Below are 21,320 nucleotides of genomic sequence, written 5' to 3'. Positions count from 1 at the left end.
AGTCTAGTAATCAGTTCCAATGGCAGCCTCATCTTCAGATCTTTCCCAAAGAAAGCATGATCATGTCCAGGACTCAATAACTGAATTACTGAAAGTAGAATTCATGTGTTCAAGTTTAAAATCGCCTTCTGTTAAGTGTCAATATAAAAAGCACCATTTTCATTCACCATCTTCCCATCCTTGCTTTGCAAGACTGCTCCCTCTTGCTGAAAATTATATTTTAGCATTTTTCCTGCTTTGAAAATGTTTTTTTTCCAGTACGGGGTTTGTATATTCTCCCCATGACTGCATGGGTTTCTCCAAGATCTTCGGTTTCCTCCCACACTCCAAAGATGTACATGCTTGTATGTTAATTGGCTGGCATAAGTGCCCTGGTGTGTGTAAAATTGTGTTAATGGGCAGGGATCGCTGGTCGGTGCGGACTAGGTGGGCCAAAGGGCCTGTTTCCGCCCTGCCTCTAAACTAAACTAAAAGGTGGGTTAGGAGTTATATGATGGAAGAGACGGATGGATAATCCCAATCATGAAAAGATTTCAATTTGTCCAAGCTTCTTTGGTGAGCACATAACAAAACTGTCTTGCTAAAATTTACATCTCTCTTTTGTACACGTTTAACATGCAAGTCTGGTCTTGCTTTTGTAAATGCGGTCAGGCCAATACTCTTATTACAAAGCCTTCTTCAATACATACATACATACATACATACATAAGCAATTGGCTTATCATGCTACAGCTTTCTGTGAATACGATTGTCTCTCACTTCACAGTGAAATCCATTTGATGCTTCAAAACATTCCGCGCTCATTTGACAAACTTACTAGCATTTAGAAAGATGGATTCGTTGAGACACTGCCATTTTTATTTAAATCACTCGATACCAATTGTAACATTGACAATTTTATTTTTAGGTTTCAATTCCAATCCCTCATTATTTATTTCCCCGTCGTAAGCCAACAGCTTAGGTTGAAGATGTCGCAATGCAATCAGAAATATAATTAAATGTGTCATTTTAAAATTCGAAATTGGATCAGGCAATGTTAAACATCCTCTGGAATACACAACAACAAATCGCTGAAAAATGTTCCCCTCATTAGAGGACTATTTTGTCAACAGGTAAACTCCAATTTCTTTTCAACCGTAGTACACAGCCAGCAAAGAAAAACTGGATCAAAGCGATTCATGGTGCCAAAGCTTCTACCTGCTGGAGTTTATAAGAATCAAGAGCAACTTAATTGAATCATTAGGAATTCAAAGTGTCTTGACAGAGTGAAGAGCTTCGCACAGGCAGTCCAGAACTAGGGTCACTATTTGGAAAATAAGAGGTTGCCCATTTAAGGCAGATTTTTATTTATTTATTTATTTATTTATTTCTCCTTTAGTTCCAGATTGTTCTATTGTACTTTAACAGGAAAGCAATCTTAATGGATAAGAGATAAAAAGTAAATATTTAATGAACGCCCACCTATTAAATAACGTTTAAATAGACCATTGAAGCAAGGAGTATTTGGAATAAGTTAAACCTAGTAATAAAGGCTTATCTATTTTGAAGAGGAAAATTGAGCTGTTTTACACAGACAATCTTATCAAATTGAGAATTTAACAGAAACCATTCCATTCAAACATTTCAAACAATATTAAGGTCTCCAGTCATTGTCAATGCTTTCCAAATTGTCCATACCAAAATGCCATCCTTGTCATACACAATGGAGTACCAGATGGATGGATGTTCATCCCTTTTGATAAAATGTCAAACATCATGGCTACCATCAAAATTATGACAATTCATGTTAATTCTATGACAAAAGCATAATTCTCCACCTTAAAACAAACTGCAACTAAAAACTGCAAAAATATCTATAATGAGATAAAAAATAAAAATTCAGAGATCAAATAACACTTTTGTGATGGATGTTGAAAGGATGTTTTAGAACATGGTTTCAGAGAGTGAGATACAAATATTAATCAGTAAAAATAACATTTCCAATGCAACTAAATTTTCCAATTTACAGTGAACATGTAGTCTATACAAAATCATGATGCAGACTTGAAAACATTAAAGAAAACTCCAACCTACTTTTAGCATCCAATTTAACTGTGTTCAAACAATTACTTAAGACAACTTGCATGAATTGGAACTGAAATGTTGTGCCTCAGACAAGGTATTTTCTGATATTTGCCAAATCTTATACCAAATTTCTTATACCAAATCTTGGCAGATTTTACAGTCAAGACACCTTTCTGTGGCATATACCAATATCTGCTCTTTGGAAAAAGTAAAAGATTTATGTGAAGCAGGGTTTCTGTCTGCTACGTTACAGGAACATGTACAATACACAGTTACTCCTCAATTGATGAAAGGGTGTGTTCCTGGTAAAGCTTCTGTTAACTTTGATTTAATTTCAAATAGTGGATGGGCGAGCAATCAATTTGGGCTACTTTGCCATGGATATTGTCTACTCTGTTACTGGCATTACATTCCTTCTGGTAAGTAGAGTGCATACATCACAATGCAGACAGTGAAAGGGACTAGGAAGTCAGAAAGTGGTACCTTTATCACAGGACCCCCATCTATTTGACCAGCCTATGCATCACCAAATACAGCAGCTGCATTGTGCGCCATCCTGGCCTACAGCACCCCAACCACCGGGAAAAGGAATTTCAGGCGGGAACACAAAAGCATGTCGTCCCCCCCCCCCCCCCCCCCCCCCCCCCCCCCAACTCATGCCTATCCCAACCCCCCCCCCAAAAGCACTCTAATGTACCAGCATGAGAAGGACATCAAGATAATTCAGTGGCTAGCAGCTCTTTGTCAAATTTACGGAGGCAATAGATCCTAACATCTGCCAGTAAATATTAAAGATAATTAAGGGATTTCAGAGGCATAGACAGTTTACTACATCTTTAACTTTCTATATAACCTGAAAAGGTAGCATATATATTCTTTCAATAGTCATTTCATTACTTTTCAGCACAACATTTTACAACCACAAGGTGGCAGTTTTATTTCATTTCATTTCATTTTCAACATGTTACAAAAATTAGATAAAGGACTGGAGGGATAGACGGATGTTACATCTTCTGGAAAAAAATTCAAAACTAAGATAAAGGGCCACTCAATTAATCTTGAGATAGGTTGAAACTTTGTTGAATTTCATGGGTTTGCGATGCTCTCGTCCTCAAAGAATAAAAGAAGCTGAACCAATTAATATTTTTTAATCAGAGATAGTTAGCTATTTGATCAGCAAATAGGCAAAGGTTACTGCAGGTAGACACAAATTGGAATTTTAGATTATAAATCATATCAGCCATACATTATATGGCACAGTAAGTTTGAACGGCTGAATGGAGCACTTTTGTTCTTAATTATATCTTAGAAGTTTTCAGAATTCCTAAAAATGCAGAAACCAGATTTAAATGCAGAGGAGCATACAAAGCACACAAAGAGAATTATTTGAGCTTCCTGCACCTGTCTATGGCAGATCCACTTTCCAAGGCAGCAAATATAAGATGATCTTATGATACTGTAGCAATGCATTTAACATGTTATTGTCTTGCAATTCAGTGTTAATGTCCCAAGATGCTTTTGGTTTTGGATCTTCTAGCGTGGCCAAGAGAGTTAATGTAACAAAATAAAACTGCCAACACCATCAACTGTATCAGGTCACACATTTTGAAGCAAAGTCCCAGTGAGTTACCAGTTTAATTTTTGAGCACGTGCAACCATTGAAGTCTAGCAAGTATGTTAAAGCCCTGTCCCACTTTCCCGAGTTACTAACGGATTCTCCAGAGTTTTCCCCTTGATTCAAACTCGGAGAACGTCCGTAGGAGGCCGTAGATATTTTGTAGCGGCTCGTAACGCCAGCCGTAAGTACTTGGGTAAGTCGGGACGTTTTTTCAGCATGTTGAAAAATGTCCACGAGTAAAAAAAAATAGCCCCGAGTACCTACGGCTGGCTATTACGGTAATTCTCCGTGTTTGAATCAAGGGAAAAACTCGGGAAAATTTGTGAGTAACTCGGGAAAGTGGGACAGGCCCTTAACTCTTCTTAAATCCATAACCTACCTGATCTCTCAGTTGCTCAGCACCCTAACTCCCCCTCCCATTCCCAATCTGACCTTTCGGTCCTGGGCTTCCTCCGTTGTCAGTGTGGCCCAGTGCAAATTGGAGGAACAGCACCTCATATTTTGCTTGGGTAGCTGTATGAACATTGACTTCTCTAACTTCAAATAGCCATTGCTTTCCCTCTCTCCATCCCCTCTCCCTTCCCAGTTCACCCACCAGTCTTACTGTCTCCGACTAGATTCAATCTCTGTTCTGCCCATTCCCCTGACATCAGTCTGAAGAAGGGTCTCGGCCCGAAACGTCACCCATTCCTTCGCTCCAGAGATGCTGCCTGTCCCACTGAGTTACTCCAACATTTTGTGTTTACTCACATTATAAATGGAGTGAATTAATTACAGTATCAAGGTAATTATGATTTCAATTTCTATTAAATATCAGTTCCTGGCCAGATCAGCGTTGGTCAGGAAAGCAAAGAAATAGTTTCAAGGACAATACAGCTTTCCTTAGTGCCCATTCATTCAGTGGTGGCAAGTTAATTTCATTTTGTTTACCATCTTTAAAAACTTTTCTCAAAGACAGTTTAGCACTTGTTCTTGATTTTGGACTACAAAAATATAAGTTCTATTTGTATGGGGATAGTCTTGCTGTTTGCATAAAATATATATTTAAATGTTCTTGGTATACGACAATGAAGAAACCATTCTGGATATTTCTTTTGAAATACTGTTTAAATTCTTCTGCCAGTTCGAAAAACAATTGTGGAATCTTTAAAGCTCGTGGAAACCATAATCTCCAAGGACCTTACATGGGGGGGGCCACCAGACTCCACAGTCAAAAAAGTACTACAGAGGATGTACTTTTTTTTTCCCCCAAAGACTTTATTGTCATTCAAAAATACACCAACAAATGCAAGTCTGAACGAAAATTTGTTGCATCTGGCTCACTGTGCAACATAAAATAACAAAAAGGATTAAATAGATAAAAAGATAAAATAGATAATAGTGGCAGCACATTATATGGAATTCAAGAGTCTGATGGCTCGGGGGAAGAAGCTGTTGCAAAACCTGGTCGTTCTGCTCCTTATACTGCGATACCTTTTGCCCAAGGGCAGCAGAGTGAACAGTCCATGATGGAGATGCGAGGGGTCTTTTATTATGCCGTTGGCCGTGGACAAGCAATGTTTGCATGCAATGTCCCGGATTGAAGGAAGAGAAGTCCCGATGATTTTTTTCAGCCGTCCTCACCACTCTCTGCACGGACCCAGTCGGAGGCTTTGCAGTCCCCAAACCATACAGAGATGCAACTGGTCAAAATGTTCTCTATGGTGCCCCTGTAGAAAGTGGTGAGGACGGGATGGGGGAGGTGAGCTCTTCTCATCCAGCGCAGAAAGTGCAAACGCAGCTGCGCTCTCTTAACTAGTGATGCAATGTTTTGTGACCAGGTCAGACTGTTCGTGATCTGCACCTACGGAACTTAGTGCTACTGACCAACTCCACATCGATGTCATTAATGTGTAGTGGCGTGCGACTGTGCCGGTTTCTCCTGAGATAAGACTTTGCCTTCCATCACAGTGAGGAGGACATTCACTGTGATGGATGTTCGTGTAAATTGTGTTGTGTCTTGGTTCTTCTTGTTTGTATGACTGCAGAAACCAAATTTTGTTTGAACCTCTGGGTTCAAATGCCAACAAATAAATTGTATTGTATTGTATTGTCAACGATGACGTGACGACTTTTGTTTTGTCAACATTCAGGATCAGATTGTTCGTGTTGCACCAGTCCACCAGTTGTTTCACCTCCTCCCTGGTTCATTGTCGTCCTGGATAAGGCCCACCACTGTTGTGTCATCTGATCTTCATGATGTGGTTTGTACTAAACCTGGCACAACATTCGTGGGTCATCAGGGTAAACAGCAGTGGACTCGGGACGCAGCCCTGAGGGGAACCGGTGCTCAGAGAGATGATGTTGGAGGTGTTGTTTCCAACCCGCACTGACTGGGGTCTGTTCAGTGAGGAAGTCCCCTGACATCAGTCTGAAGAAGGGTTTCGGCCAGAAACGTTGCCTATTTCCTTTGCTCCATAGATGCTGTGGCACCGGCTCAGTTTCTCCAGCACTTTTATCTCCATGACACAGGCAATTATGGTCCAATTCTATACGGCCATCATAGAGTCAGTCCTCACCTTTTCATTATGGTCTGGTTTAGCTCGGCCACCAAGCACGACATTCGGAGGCTGCAGCGAATTGTCCGATCAACTGAGAAGGTTATTTGCTGCAACCTTCTCTCCCTTGACGAACTGTACACTGCAAGGGCCAGGAAGCGAGCGGGTAAGATCATCTCCGACTCCTCTCACCCTGGCCACATACTCTTTGAATCACTTCCCTCTGGAAGGTAACTCGAGACTGTCATAGCTGCCACAGCCAGACACAAAAACTGCTTTTTTTCCCCACGAGTAGTAGCTCTACTCAATAACCAAAAATCTGTAGCCTCCTTTTACTCTGGTATTTTATTTAATTCACATGTTTAATCAATAATGGTTTATTGTTAATGTTTTATGTGTCATTCTTAACTGTCACTGTATGTCATGTTGTCACTTGCGGGCGGAGCACCAAGGCAAATTCCTTGTATGCGAGTACTTGGCCAATAAACTTATTAATTCATTGCTCATTCAAATTTATTTTACTTTTAAAATCACTATTTTTTTTTTTTTTTAATACTCATGCTTACAGAAATAAGGTTGAAAGAAATGCATTTTTAATTTTGAAAAAATCGAAATTTACCTAACACAGAACTTATTTTTCAATGATGCCCTCAAAAGTGGTGTGGACTTACCATGCCAGCAGTTAGAGAAGGAGCTGACTGCCCAAATGCCTGATTCCGCATTCGCACCAAATTGGAGGATTCTGCAGACAAACGACCCATTGATGGTCCATACCCACTGGAAACTGTCAGCAAATGTTTACCTGTTCAAAAAAAAAGCCAGAAAACTTAATTCAGAGTACTACAAATCTAAGGAGGTAAATATATTTGATTGTTTCCACAGTGCTTTGCTGGGTATGTCATTGCTTAAAAGAGACAAAGCCTTGTCGTGAATGACGCACTTTGTGTGGCCTCTACTTTTCTGCCGACTCAGATATTCGCATTTTTGCATTACCCACAATTCCATACAATTGTGGCTGATGTCAACATTTTCCAATTTCTTTACCTCATATTATAGGTTTCTTTGCTTTGCTAAGAACACATTTACTTCATCGTTTAACTTAACATTTGTGTCTTGTTTAAAGAGGTAGAGGATATGAACTAGTTGGATGGAAGATTATAATTGGACATATGTAAAAGAGTAAAAGTTTTTGATACATGTAGAAGAGAAAATGGAGGTAGAGTGGAAGAAAAAAGAGGGCAAGAGAAAGCGTGCTTATTTATCATATGCAACACGATAAATGGAACAACAGCTTTACTGGCATAAAGAACAACAACAATATACAATAAATTATCAGTTATTCCAAGTAAACTAGACCATGAAATTTCACAAACCAAAGTATGCTGAACAACCACAGTAGTGCAAAGACGGTTAAGATTCTGTGCTGAGATAAGGTTGTGATTAGGGTTTTGCAGGGTCATTTGAGAACCTGGTGGTTGATAGGTAGAAGCTGTTCTTGATCTTGGAGGCAACGGTTATCAGGGTCCTCAACCTTCTTTGTGTTAGCAACAAAATGAGAGCATGGCCAAGCCAATGTGTGTGAATTTTCTGATATTATCAGCCTTCTTGAGGCAGTGCTTCCAATAGATCCTTTCCCGATGGTGGGGAGATCAGTATTGGTGCACATTTTTCTGCAGTCTCCTCCTTTCTTGAGCATTCAAATTTCTGAAACAGGCCATGATGCAGTGTGCTCTCCAGCATAAACTTGTGGAAGTTCGATATGATCCAGGTGCATAGTTCCCGCATTTGAAACAAAGTTTGGAAGGGATACTGGTGTTGAGCTGTAATCAATGAACAACAGCCTGACACACATGCTCCTATTTCCAAGTGTCATGCACAGAGTGGAGAGCCAGCAAGATCACACCTGCTGTTGATCTGTGTGGCTGTAGGCGAACTGAAGTCAGTTCAGGCCATTTCTGAGGTTGGGTTCATCCATGTCGTAACCAACCCTGTCAAACACACTTAACTACAATCAAATCCAAATGCCACTGGTCAATAGTCACTGAGGCACATCACCTTCCTCTTCTTGGGATTCAGTATGGGATCCTCGGACCATTGTTGTGGGAGATTGAAAATGCTCAGGAAAACACCAGCCAGTTGATCCACATAAATTTTGAGAACGTGGCTAGAGACATGTCCAACAGTGGAAAGGATACACAAGGTAAAATTGTGCAGTCGAAGAATGCTATTGATTTTGACAGCTTGAGTTCACTTTTGTTTATTGTACTGAGGTATAGTGAAAATCTTTTGTTATGTGCTAACCAGTCAGCGGAAAGTAATACATGATTACAATTGAGCATCCACAATATAGAGATACGATATCAACTTTAATCATTTATTTTTTTAAACTTAACCTTAATTCAGCATCCTTTCAGTTGAAAGAATGAAACTCTTGGTAGCTAATGCATGTTTTGTAGCTAGAATGTTTCCCATTAAATTTTGTTGTTAGTTGGTTTGCAATAGAAAACAAGGATTTTCAATACCTATGAATTAGGCATATCCAAATGCAATTTATACAAATTCAATAACAAACATTATAGACAGCTAGCTAATCAAGCTTGTCTCATCATCAGAATAGTGTGAAATAATGTTAAAGCCATCAATATTCACTATGGAAATGCTTTTTATTCTTCATTTTTGTTTCAGTGTAGATCGCCTTTTGTAAAATGTTAGTGTTAATTACCATAATAATATGATTAGCAGTAACTAGACCCAAGAAAATTCACACAAAGTAACCAAATCAAAGTTTCTGCTTTTGCATCTGTGAAAATAGAATGTGCATCATTGAATACTTGCACATATGCAATACCTATTCCAAGAAATAGAAACATCCACAAATCAAATCCAAAAGTTAAACATTTTCTGGGCGTTGCAAGTTCCTGAAAGTTTGTGACAGGATTGCATGGGTATATGGGATCAGAGTTTAAGAATAAAGGGTCACCCATTCAAGACAGAGATGAGAAAACAAATTGTTTTCTGTCAATGGGACCAGAATCATTGTAACTCTTTTTTCAAGGCAGATAGATATTTATCAAGTAGATAGATATTTATTAAACATAGGATGAAAGGTTACTGATGGTAGACAGGAATGTGGAGGGTACATATTAAATTGTAGTGCAGGCTTGAGGAGTTGAGTGGCCAATTCCTACCCATTTGTATGTTCATACTTGACAAGCATGGCTATATTACTAAAAGTCTGATCTTGACCACTTCCTGTTGTTCTGTATATTGATTTTAGAAAAATACTGCCACTTACGGCTGTGATTTTTGGCCATCTTACGCAAAGTCCCCCTCCGTTGCACAGTACAAGAGGATTTTTCCCATCGTTGAAAAATAAAAGAATTATTAGTGTTTAAAAAATGTCGAGATTCTCTCTCCTGAAGGCCACGCCCCTTCCGGAGGGACTATAAAAACGGAAGTGTGGAGATGCCTCAGTTCTCTGCAAGATGGGGGAGCGAGAGGTCGCAATTCTCAGTCTGAGCTGTGAATAACACTGAACACATGTCTACTAAACTGTGAGTGGTTGAACTGTAGAAATGACCAGTATTAACTTTGAGTGTTTATATTTTGCCCTTTGTAGATTTTTGGTAATACAAATGTCCAAATTGTGTGGCTGGAAAGGCAGACACTATATGCCAATTATACTTGCTACCAATCTGATAGACGGTTCACTGATGTCAGTGGGGTTGTTGCAGGCCTCAGTTAAGACTGTAGCCTTGTCCTTTGGTAAAGTCACCGACATACGAGCTGTCAATAGTGAACCCCAAATAATCCATTATGTTGGTAGGCGGTAGTTTAGATTTAACTGGATGGATGATAACCCCAGTTTTCACCCAATTGTATGGTGGCTGTTACAGCTAGTTAGGCCAACTCCAAAGTTATGCCCACAATTAGTAGTATCATATGATTATGTATTTGGTAGAGCTCTATACTGCCAGAGCTGCCCCATCCAGTTGAATTTTTTTAAATAACGTTTGTGATCAGTCCGTGTAGGCACTGAATAGTAAGCATCTTTTAGGTCGATGCTAGCCATGGAGTACCTTTAGAAATCAGTCCTTTAGCAGTTACCAGTTCCCATTTTGTACTGAATATATAGTACAATGTATTCCAGCCAATCGTGTTGGGTTTACCCATTACCCCTTTTGCACAATTCAATGGTATATCCCTGGATACTGCTTAGGATATAAGTGTCTGTAGTTAAAATACATCATATCCAAAAGAGTGTAATCTCCCCCGATGTGTGTATTATCCACTCTTCCTATAATTTGTAAGGGACCAGACCCACCTACCTCCATTGTTACCAGTGGAAGTTTGCTTCTTCTATGTGGTCTTCGTGGAGGTTGAGCCGCCGGTGTCTGGGTTTGTTTTTGGGTTGGGGGTTTGCGCATCTTGCAGAAAGGCCGGTCTGGGCTATGGTCTAAAAGACCGCTGTCCTGTATGCCCGGCCTTTGAGCTTTCACCAGCTTCTCTTGTTCTGCTGGTGGGTGCATAAGGGTGCTGTCTTTGGCTGTAGGAGATCCTTAATGTTGTCGTCTTTATGAGCCCCAGGGCTTTCCTAAGTCCTGCTCCAACATGTTTCCAGATGCTATTTCCACGACTGGAACATTCAGGGATGCACAGTTTCCTGGTCCCAAGTATTTTTGCAGTGGTGTCCATCGTGGTCTGGCTGTATGTATTTGGACACCATGACCAGTAGATTTTGCCTTCCTGCACCCCCTGCACACTTGTAGTTTTGTTCGTCAAAACCCCTTTTCAGGGTCAGCCCAGAATTGACCCCCCAGTACTCCCCTCTGACGAGGGAGATGCACTGTGCAGCCCTACAAGAGGTGCTGCTGTGGGTTTTACATAGTGCCCACAGTGACTAGACTCCATCTCCCGGAGCCTGTCATGTTGGAGCTCGGCTCCATAAGCCGCTCCAACTTTCTTTTTCATGTTGGAACTCGGCTCCATAAGCCGCTCCAACCGGCTCCAGCGCTCACGGTCGCTGGCCGCCCAAAGTCGGACTCATCAGTCAACAGCTCTTTTGGTTTTCTTCTTGCCTTCCCGCCCAGACGCAGTGTTTAATCTGGCCGGTGCGGGGGCGAAGTCGGGCACAGCTGTTCCCTTACGGGTGATTCCTGTGCCGCCGGCCACTGCTGGCGTCTGCAACTCCGCGGTCTTCCCCCGTCAGCTTTGTCGCAGCTCTGGTCGACTTCTTTGCCTTGTACATGTTTCTCCCACCTGTAGAACAGTATGGGAACAATAAAGACTGCAGTATCATTTACCTGCAGGTCCAGGCTTAAAACTTGCCGTTATGGGGGAACGTCCTTCCACCCCTCCTCCTGCCGTTTTGACTTGTCAAAGCCAACGGCTCCGCTCTGTATAGTCTCCCGCCCAGCCATGGTGTTTAATCTGGCCAGTGCGGGAGCGAAATCGGGCACAGCTGTTCCCTTACGGGTGATTCCTGTGCCGCCTGCCGTTGTTTGCACAGCTCTCCATGTTTACCCACCTGTGAAACAGTATGGGGAGAATAAAGACCGCAGTTTCACTTACCTGCAGGTCCAGGTTTAAACTGTTGCTACGGGGGAACGTCGTTCCACCCCGCCTCCTGCCGTTACAACTTGTCAAAGTCGACGGCCCCATCTGAATAGTCTCCCGCCCGACCATGGTGTTCTGGCCGGCGCGGGACCAAAAGTCGGCACAGCTGATCCCACTTCGCCGTCCTCCCCAGCCAGCTTCACTCGCAGCACTTGTGGACACTATTTTGTCCAGCTGCCCCCCCCCCCCCTGTGTAAAAACAGCGCGGGGACAAAAACTACCGCAGAGTAAATCACTTACCTGCAGGTCGCGATTTCAAACTTACTGCTGCGGGGGAACGCTCCACCCCGCCTGTCGTTTCTCAAGTGTGAAAGCGATATGACACGCATGCATCCTGGCGGGGTTCTTCACGTAGTCACTCACGTGACTCCGAAGTAAAATGACTTGTTTTTGGCCATGTTTGGAGCTTAGATGCTTGCGCGGAAGTTTCGTTTTTAGATTAGTTTGGAGAGCCCATGGGGGAAGGTTGACCCTTCTACCATGTGGGCCATGCGGGGTCCATGGGAGATCTAAAGGAGATCATGCCAGATCTTGCCAGTGTTACGGAGACAGGAGGAGTTTTCTAATGTCTAAAGTAATAAGCTGGAGTTCGAAGAAGATTGCAGTAACGAGTCGGAAGAAACCTGGATGTATCTTACTGTTTTCTATCAACAATAAAGCATTTATTCATCAAAAGACTGTGTTTTGAAGTCATATTAAAGAAGAAGCTCTGAAGGTCTCTGTGAGTGAGTTCCCATGCGTTTAGAAGACACCCCCTTCAACCATTCTCATCCAAATAGCGGCTACGGTGCTAATCATCTGAAAGATATGAAAATCTGCCGCTACAATTCTTTCCCCCTATATTTGTCATGAAAATAAATAAATCATTATTTTTGGTGTAAAGAGATAACCACTGAAGTCAGCAAAGGCAACTGATAGACCAGATTTAAAAGGAAAATAATAAAGACCCAGGGGCAGAAACATACACATTGCAAAACAAATTATTTTGTTTTTCAGTTCATCAAACCAGAAAATTGCATCCCCTTGGCAAGATAGGAAATGATTTTTCAGACAAATTATTCAGAGGATCCAACAGAGAACTAGAAATGGATAAACAACAAGTCGAATCTGATGCTCCCAGCTGAATAACACATGGTACTTTAGAGATGAGAGTGAAATGCTATCTTTCCTTTTCCCCCGCACACCTTTGAGTTTCAAAAATTTAATAAAGATATTTCCCATTCATCATAAATGGTGATATTGTACAAAATTATACAGATTACAATGCTGTACGCCTAAACCCCCCACATTGGTTTAATCCTAAACAACAAAATTAAATGTGGTTCTTAAGATTTAAATTGCTGACATGTTTTATGATCAATGTGGATAACTAAATATCATTGAATAGAGGGCAGCATAGTGGTACAGCTGAAAGAGCCGAGATCTGAAACCTCCCAATACTGTCTGTCAAGTTTGCAAACTTTCCCTTGGGCATGTGGGCTTTCTATAGGTGCTCCAGTTTCCTCCCACATCCTAAAGGCACATGCAGTAGGCCAAGGCTTCGAAGGCCAAGTAGCTCCGTAAATTCTCCCAAATGTTCAGGGAGAATGGTAGGATCTGAGAGTAGTTAAAGGGAATATGAAAAATAAAGTAGGATTAATATATGTGGATGCTCAGGAGTCAGCACAGACTCAGCCGGCGGCAAGGAGCCTATTTACACGGTGTGATTTTGAAACTATCAAAGATCGCCTGCTCCCCCCGCTGCTTTTCGCCGTCCTCGCTGGCTTGCACTATCCGAAAATCCCCGCGCGTCAACGGCCTGTCGGCCCACAGGCGCATGGAGGGCGTACGCGCGTCTCGACGTCGCACGCGGCATCTTGACGGCGTACGCCTAGCGCGTGGCATTGTGCGATGACGTCAGGCCGTCCCCTCCCCTTGCAACCGTGCGTTGCAGGAACTGACCCAACGGGTCTGCACTTGGTCTAGTAAGAATTTTAAAATCAAAGCAGGAAACAGTGCCACAAGTGAGTTTCAGTTGCCCCATAACTTAAACAATTCAGTGGTAAAGGAACAAATGCTACTTCAAGTGACCCAAATAAAATAACTGAATGAAACAAAATAAAGCTCATGAAAGAATGGCACTGCAATTTCTGTGCTGCAACTGCAGCAAGCAGTAGTTCTTGAAGATCACTAACTTATTCAACCAAAAGTGTTTGAATCCTGAATTGCAACTCAGAATATTGAACTTGATTATGAAGGGCTGACAATGATAACCAATAGTGAAAGTGCAAAATAGCTGGATTCCATCTGTGGTTGCCACATCCCTTGGGTAGAGTAGTAAAACAACTCTGGAGGGTCAGAAAAAAGGGCGAATGAAATTCAGACAAATGAGAACTCCCAATTGCACACCTAAAGGAGCCAGTCTAGCCCTTAACTAATAGATACGAGATAAGGAAAAAGGAATAAGGAGTAACTCAGCAGGATAGACAGCATCGCTGGAGAGAAGGAATGGATGATGTTTTGGGTTGAGACCGTTCTTCAAGCTAGACGGGGGAAAGTTAAATGAAAGAAATAGACAGTGATGCAGATAGATATAGATCAAATGAATAAAAGACATGCAAAAAAGTAACATTGCTAAAGGAAACAGGCCATTGTTAGCCATTTGCTAGGGGATAACGGGAACCTGGTGCGACTTGGGTGGGGGAGAGAGGGAATGCCGGGGTTATTTGAAATTAGAGAAATCAATATGCATTCCATTGGGTTGTAAGCTGCCCAAGCAAAATATGAGATGCTGTTCCTCCAATTTGCGATTAGCCTCACTGACAATGGAGGAGGCCGAGGATAGAAAGATCAATGTGGGAATGGGAAGTGGAAATTAAAGTATTTGGCAAACGGGAGATCAGGTAGGTCCAGGTGGACTGAGCGAAGGTGTTCCGCAAAAAGATCACCCAGTCTACGTTTGGTCTCGCCAATGTATATGAATCCACATCTTGAACAGATACAGTAGATGTGGTTGGAGGAGGTGCAAGTGAACCTCTGCCTAACCTGAAAGGACAGAGACAGAGTCGAGGGAGATGATATAGGGATAGGTGTTGCATCTTGGGTAGTTGCAGGGAAAGGTACCTGGGGAGGGGGTGGTTTGGGTGGGATGGGACAAGTTAACTGACCATGGAACCATATTGCAAAAGGCCATTTAAGTTGGGAATAAAAGGGAATGTATTTGCAGTATGTAAGAGCATATTCAAAAGGACAGAGACTGCCATAAAAGAGAATAACAAACAAAACTAAGCAAAGCCAAACTTAAAAAGGTATTGTATGTAAATGCAGAGTATTCACAGCAAAGTAGGCGAATTAATCGTCATTAAGATGACATGGATGTATAGTGACCGATAATTAAAAACTGGAATAAAAGTCACTTCCGCATCACTGTGCCGCCTGTCTATTTTCTCATTGAATATCCCCAATGATATAGCCTCCACAATATCCTGCAATGGAGGATTCCTGCGATTCTCCATCCTGAGAGGAAAAACATTTCCAATGTCACCATAAATTATCACAATGTCACCTTGTTCTCGATTCCCCCATGAGGGGAAATATCTTGATATCTTTCCTGTCAAGTCCCCTCAAAACCTGACATCCTTTAATAATATCACTCCTCATTCTTGAAATCCCCAAAATATCGACCTAATTCCTTTAGCCATTCATGGTAGTATAAGACCGTCAAGCCAGGAAATTGCAAAGTGGATCTCTTTAGGCACCAAGGCAAGGCAAATTCCTTGTATGTGAATACTTGGCCAATAAACTTACTTACTTACTTACTTACTTAAGGACAATGGCATTTATTGGAGGAATGTTCAATTGGTGGAAAACAGTATGAATGAACTACTAATTTTCAGATTAAGAGATATTAACAGGAGAGGTACCTCATCACTATCTTGCTCAATTACTCAAATGAGAAGAAAATGTGCAACCTATCCAAGTTTGTTGATGATACACAGGTGGAGATCTGCGTCATTTGTGAGGATGAAAATGGACTCCAAGGAACTATGTAGGAAAGAAGTGACAAAGGTGCTAATTGTGAAAAAAATGAGAATTTGTCCACCTTGATAGAGAAAAAAGATAAAAAATAGTAAGACTGAAATATTGTTCCAATGGACAGAAAGGTTCCTACACACAAATCATTAAATTTAACCTGCAGATATAATCTATCTGTTTATCACAAGAGGGGAATAAAAGACAACTTACTGCAATGACATTGGATCATTGTGAGATCACGCCTGGAATTTTGTGAATAGTTCTGATCCCGTTACCCAACAAAGTGTATGCTCGCAAGATGCAATACGGCAAAGAATCAGCAGACTAATTATTGCGAACTTTGACCTGTGACATAAAAGACTCACACAGACCTTGTCTATATTCTCAAAAACATAAAAATTAAAGATAATCCCTGAGAAACAGGTTTCAGGAGACATGACAGGGCTCATTGAGTGGTGATATTTACTGTAAAATGACTTTTATTCCACACAGAGTCTTTTACTATAACTGTTTATTACGTTCACTGTTATACACTATGCAATAGCTGTCCGTGGTCATCACTGGAGCTAGAGAGCGAGCTAGAGGTGGGGACACTACAATTATACTGGAGACAATGGGGAGTGGTTAGTGGTGGGGAGGTCACTATGGTTAAAGGAACATGCACTGATCTACATCCTTCCTCTTAGAAATAAAAGCATGACAGTACAGGGCAATACACAGAGCGACCACGGCTCATACGCTACAATTGTAAACTGCACCGGGAACAGTTAAAAGCTACGCGAACTCCCCGTAACGGACAGGCGGCTTGACCAGCCGGCCAGAGCGGGTGCGCAAATCGCATTCCCCTTCCACCGCGGGAGCAGAAGGGACCGCAGCAGGGGTATCGGTTGGAAAGCCGGGCGGTGAAAGGATAGGAGGTGGAGGAGAACCGCCCGGGGAGACGGGTTTGGCAGGCGAACGAGGCTGTGGTGAGCGGGGTACAGAGAGCTGGGAGGGGAGGTTGCGCGGCATGCGAGTAGTGGCTGGGGCTGGCGGGGCGACGGGCGGGCCGCTGGGGATGGGAGGATGGAACGGGTCCGCGGGAGGCGGAGTAGGTTCTTTAACGAGCAATAGGTGCTGGCGGGAACGATGGTAGAGAGCCCCCTCGTAATCGACGAGGTAGGACCGCGGACAGCCGGCGTTGCCAACCACGACGGCCAGCCGGTAGTGGCCGGAGGGGGACTGCATACGAACCACCTGCCCCGGGAACAGCCGTGGAAGTGGCCGGACGGACTTGTCAAAGGAGCGCTTCTGGATGGCTTTCTTTTCAACGATGCGCTCCGTGACAGTGGCAGGGTCCTGGACCGAGGGTTTGAGGGACTGTTGTGAGACAGGGAGAGGTGGTCTTGTGATGCGGGACATGAGGCGCTGGGCAGGGGAACCAAGCGCGGGGTCGCGGGAAATGTTGCGGAGGTTGAGCAGGGCAAGGTAGAAGTCGGAATGGGGAAAGGCGGCATTGTTCCAGCAGCTCCTTGGCACTGCGGACGGCCCGTTCAGCAAGTCCGTTGCTTTGAGGATACTCGGGGCTGCTGGTGATGTGGTGAAAGTTCCAACGGGCAGCGAAGGCACGGAACTCAGCGCTGGAAAATTGGCTGCCGTTGTCCGATCGGAGGGTCACCGGGGAGCCGAAGGTGGAAAAGTGGCGGCGAAGCTTCCCGATGACGGCGGCAGATGTGATGGAGGGCAGCTGATCCACCTCGAACCAACTGGAATACGAGTCCACCAGGACCAGGAAGTGCTTTCCGCGCCACTCGAACAGGTCCGTGGCAATGGACATCCATGAGAGCTCGGGTGCCGGCTGCTGCAGGAGAGGCTGGCGCTGCTGATGAGGATGAAGGCTGTTACAGGCAGCGCAAGCGGAGACTCTGTCACGGATGTCTTGAGCCATACCTGGCCAGTAGAATTGGCTCTGGGCCTGGGACAAAGTAGCTTCCACCCCGGGGTGGCCGCTGTGAGCATATTGGAAATAGTGATCCCGCAGGGCGGCCGGCACCACGACCTTGTGACCCTTCACCACCACGCCGGCGTGCAGCACCAATTCATCCCGAATCAGGAAGTAGGGCACGGCACCAGCAGGCAGGGTAGAGCGTCAGTCAGGCCAACCACGGCGGATAACGTCCGCAAGTTGTTGCAGGGCAGGATCATCAGCAGTGTGTTTCACCAGGGACTGCATCTGCTGTGAAGGAACAATGTTAACGTTCAGTACCATGAGGTCAGACGATTCGTAAGGGTGGCGGGCAACGGAAGGCAGCGGAGCACGGGACAAGGTGTCGGCTACAAACATTTCTTTGCCCTTTCGGTACACAATCTGGAACGTGAAACGCTGGAGTTGCAGCATCATCCGCTGCAACTGGGAAGAAGCAACATGGATAGGCTTATTCAAAATAGTGACCAGCGGCTGGTGGTCAGTCTCGATGGTGAAAGAGTTGCCCAGGATGTAGTCCTTGAACTTGGAGCAAGCGAACACCACGGCAAGTAGTTCTTTCTCGATCTGGGCATAGCGTTGCTCGGCAGGGGTCATGGTGCGAGAAGCGTAGGAGACAGGTAGCTGCAGGCCATCATAAAGCTGCAGACAAGCGGCACCGACTCCGAACTTAGAGGCATCGCAAGTGAGGACAATGGGTCTGTGCAGATCGAAGAATTTTAGAGTCGGTGTGTGGGCGAGCTTCGACTTCAGAGCCACGAACGCCGACTGGTGATGCGCGAGCCAGACCCATGCGGAGTCCTTTTTGATTAGCTCCCTCAGGGGAGCACTCAGTTCGCTGAGGTCGGGTATGAACTTACCCAGGTAATTGACCATGCCCAGGAAGCGCTGCAGGCCAGGGACGTCGGTAGGGGCGGGCATCTCGGTGACCGCCGAAGTTTTCTGGGGGTCGGGCTTCAGACCCCCTGCCGTGAAGACATGGCCAACGTAAGTGACTTCCGGGACCCGGAATCGACACTTCTTCGGGTTGAGCTTGAGATTGATCTCACGAGCCCTGTCGAGGACTTTGTGGAGGTGCAGGTTGTGCTCTGCGACGTTCCTCCCGTACACCAGAATGTCGTCCATGATGATAGCGCACGGTAACCCAGCAAACAGCTGTTCCATGGTGCGCTGGAAAACCTCACTAGCAGAGTTGATTCCAAACGGCATGCGGAGGAAACGGAACCTGCCCAAGGGAGTGCTGAAGGTAGTGAGAAATGAGGAGCGTTCATCCAGAGGGATCTGCCAGAAGGAGCTCTTGGCGTCTAGGACAGAGAAGACAGTGGCAGGGCCGACCTGTGCAGCAACGTCCTCCACCGTCCGCATGGGGTAGTGGGGGCGCTTGATGGCAAGGTTCAGGTCCTTTGGGTTAATGCAGATCCGGATCTCGCTCTTGTCCTTCTTGGCAGCAACGACCATGGTGGAGACCCACCTGGTGGGAGCGCTCACCTCCTTGAGGATGCCCATGGTCACCATATCGCGCAGAGTAGATTCCACGCGGCCCTTCATCGCAAAGGAGACGCGGTGGGCCGGCCGAATCACCGGGTCGACGCTCGGGTCGACAACAATCTTATAGTCACAGGGCAATTTGCCCAAAATATCATCAAAGCGGTCGGGGTATTCGTCCAGGGGGTCCATGGGTGCCTGCACCAGGTGAATTCCGTGGTGGAAGGAAACCAAACCAAGGTCCTGACACGCACGGGCGCCTAGCAGGGTGACGTTGTCAGAGTCCAGCAGGTGGAAAGTGAGGGGCCGAGAGGTCTCAAGAACTGTGCAGATAAGCGTTGCCTTTCCCACAGGAACCAGAACGCCTCCCCCATAGGCATGGAGGCGGGTGTCACCAGGAAGAACTTTCTCACCAGATCTGATCTGCTTGAAAAGGCTTATTGACATAACATTGGCGAAGGCACCAGTATCGACCTTGGCTGAAAACGAATGGCCGTTCACAGTAACATGCACAGAGGGATCTGTTATCGGAGCAGGTGCACCCAAAAGCGAAAACACCGTTGGATCGCCATGGGAGGAGCCCGTATCAGCGTCTGGGAGCTCCTCCGGCTCGTACTGGGAAACCAGCGCGCTATCAGGGTCTGCGAGGTTGTTTAAATTCCTCCTTGGAGCTGGGACTGACTTCCCACGGGAACGACAAGCTGCAGAAAAATGGTTGAGTTTGCCACAGGAAAGACAAGTCTTACCCTGCGCGGGGCAAACGTTGAATGGATGCGATGTGAAATGGCAGTTAGGGCAGCGGCGTGTGGTAGTTGAGGTTGTGACCTTAGCGGGCAGGGCAGCGGGGTTGCGTCGTTGAGGTCCAGCGGGCTGCTGGTGGCCAGCTGCACCGGTAAAGTTAATGTCCTGGGACACCGGGTGGGACACGGAACCAACGGCAGAGACCATACGGGCGGCATACATGGCATCCCGTAGTGTCAGATCGGGCTTCACAAGGAGCTCCTCACGCAGCTTAGCGTTCAGGAGACCATGGACCAGGACGTCCCTGATTAATTCTTCCGTGGAGATTGTTTCAAGGCAGCAGCGCCGAGCCAAGTGGCGCAAAGTGGCAATATAAGCGTCGATATGCTCGCCGGGAAGCTGCCGCCTCTGGAAGAATTTAAAACGTTCGATAATGTTATTGGTAGGGATATCACAGAGGGCAGTGAACTTAGCCATGAGACATACCGGGTCGTGACAGTCCTCACCGGCGGCGAAATCAAACAAAGCATATTGATCCATGGCTGCCGGGCCAGCGAGGTTGAGCAACAGGTGAGCCTGTACAGCAGGAGTGGCATCAGGATGAGCGATTGCAATGTAGTGTTCGAAGTCGTGCTGGAACACAGTCCAGCGATGGACGATGTCCGTGTCAAAGACCAATGTGTCAGGTCGACGACAGGAGTGGGACATAATGAAAAAAAAACGGGGGGGGGGACAACTGGGAGAAAGCAAAGAATAAAAAGAAAACTGATAAACAGGAGACGCAGGTCTACCGCTGTGACACCATGTAAAATGACTTTTATTCCACACAGAGTCTTTTACTATAACTGTTTATTACGTTCACTGTTATACACTATGCAATAGCTGTCCGTGGTCATCACTGGAGCTAGAGAGCGAGCTAGAGGTGGGGACACTACAATTATACTGGAGACAATGGGGAGTGGTTAGTGGTGTGGAGGTCACTATGGTTAAAGGAACATGCACTGATCTACATTTACCATGGGTGAAATATATAAAACCAAGGACTATGTTTTAAAGAGTGCTATTCAAGACCATTAGATTGATTGCTGAAATGAGAGACTAAACTTAGAAGAATAAGTTGTGATCTCAGAGAAACATGCAGAATTCTTAAAGGGATTGTATGGTTGAAAGTGCTAATGTTTCTTGGAAGTGGCCTATTTAAAACAGAGGCGAGGGGAAATGATCTCACCCGGATGATAATGAGTATTTAGAAATCAATGCTCGAGCGGGCTAAGAAGACACA

At 44.6% G+C, this 21,320-nt stretch overlaps 1 protein-coding gene across 4 annotated transcripts in view; it reads right to left on the bottom strand.

The window, feature by feature from the left end:
* Nucleotides 1-21,320, bottom strand: part of mast2 (microtubule associated serine/threonine kinase 2) — a 323,001-nt gene that overhangs the window by 278,152 nt on the left and 23,529 nt on the right. For all 4 annotated transcript variants that reach the window (XM_055641697.1, XM_055641698.1, XM_055641700.1 and 1 more), the window contains exon 3: nucleotides 6,891-7,021. In XM_055641697.1, coding sequence (XP_055497672.1) covers nucleotides 6,891-7,021 — 131 coding nt within the window. The remainder of the gene's footprint in view (nucleotides 1-6,890; nucleotides 7,022-21,320) is intronic.

The sequence above is a fragment of the Leucoraja erinacea genome, chromosome 10 (genome assembly GCF_028641065.1).
Source record: "Leucoraja erinacea ecotype New England chromosome 10, Leri_hhj_1, whole genome shotgun sequence".
NCBI classification, from domain to species: Eukaryota; Metazoa; Chordata; class Chondrichthyes; order Rajiformes; family Rajidae; genus Leucoraja; species Leucoraja erinaceus.
This window is presented reverse-complemented; position numbering and strand designations above follow the sequence as displayed.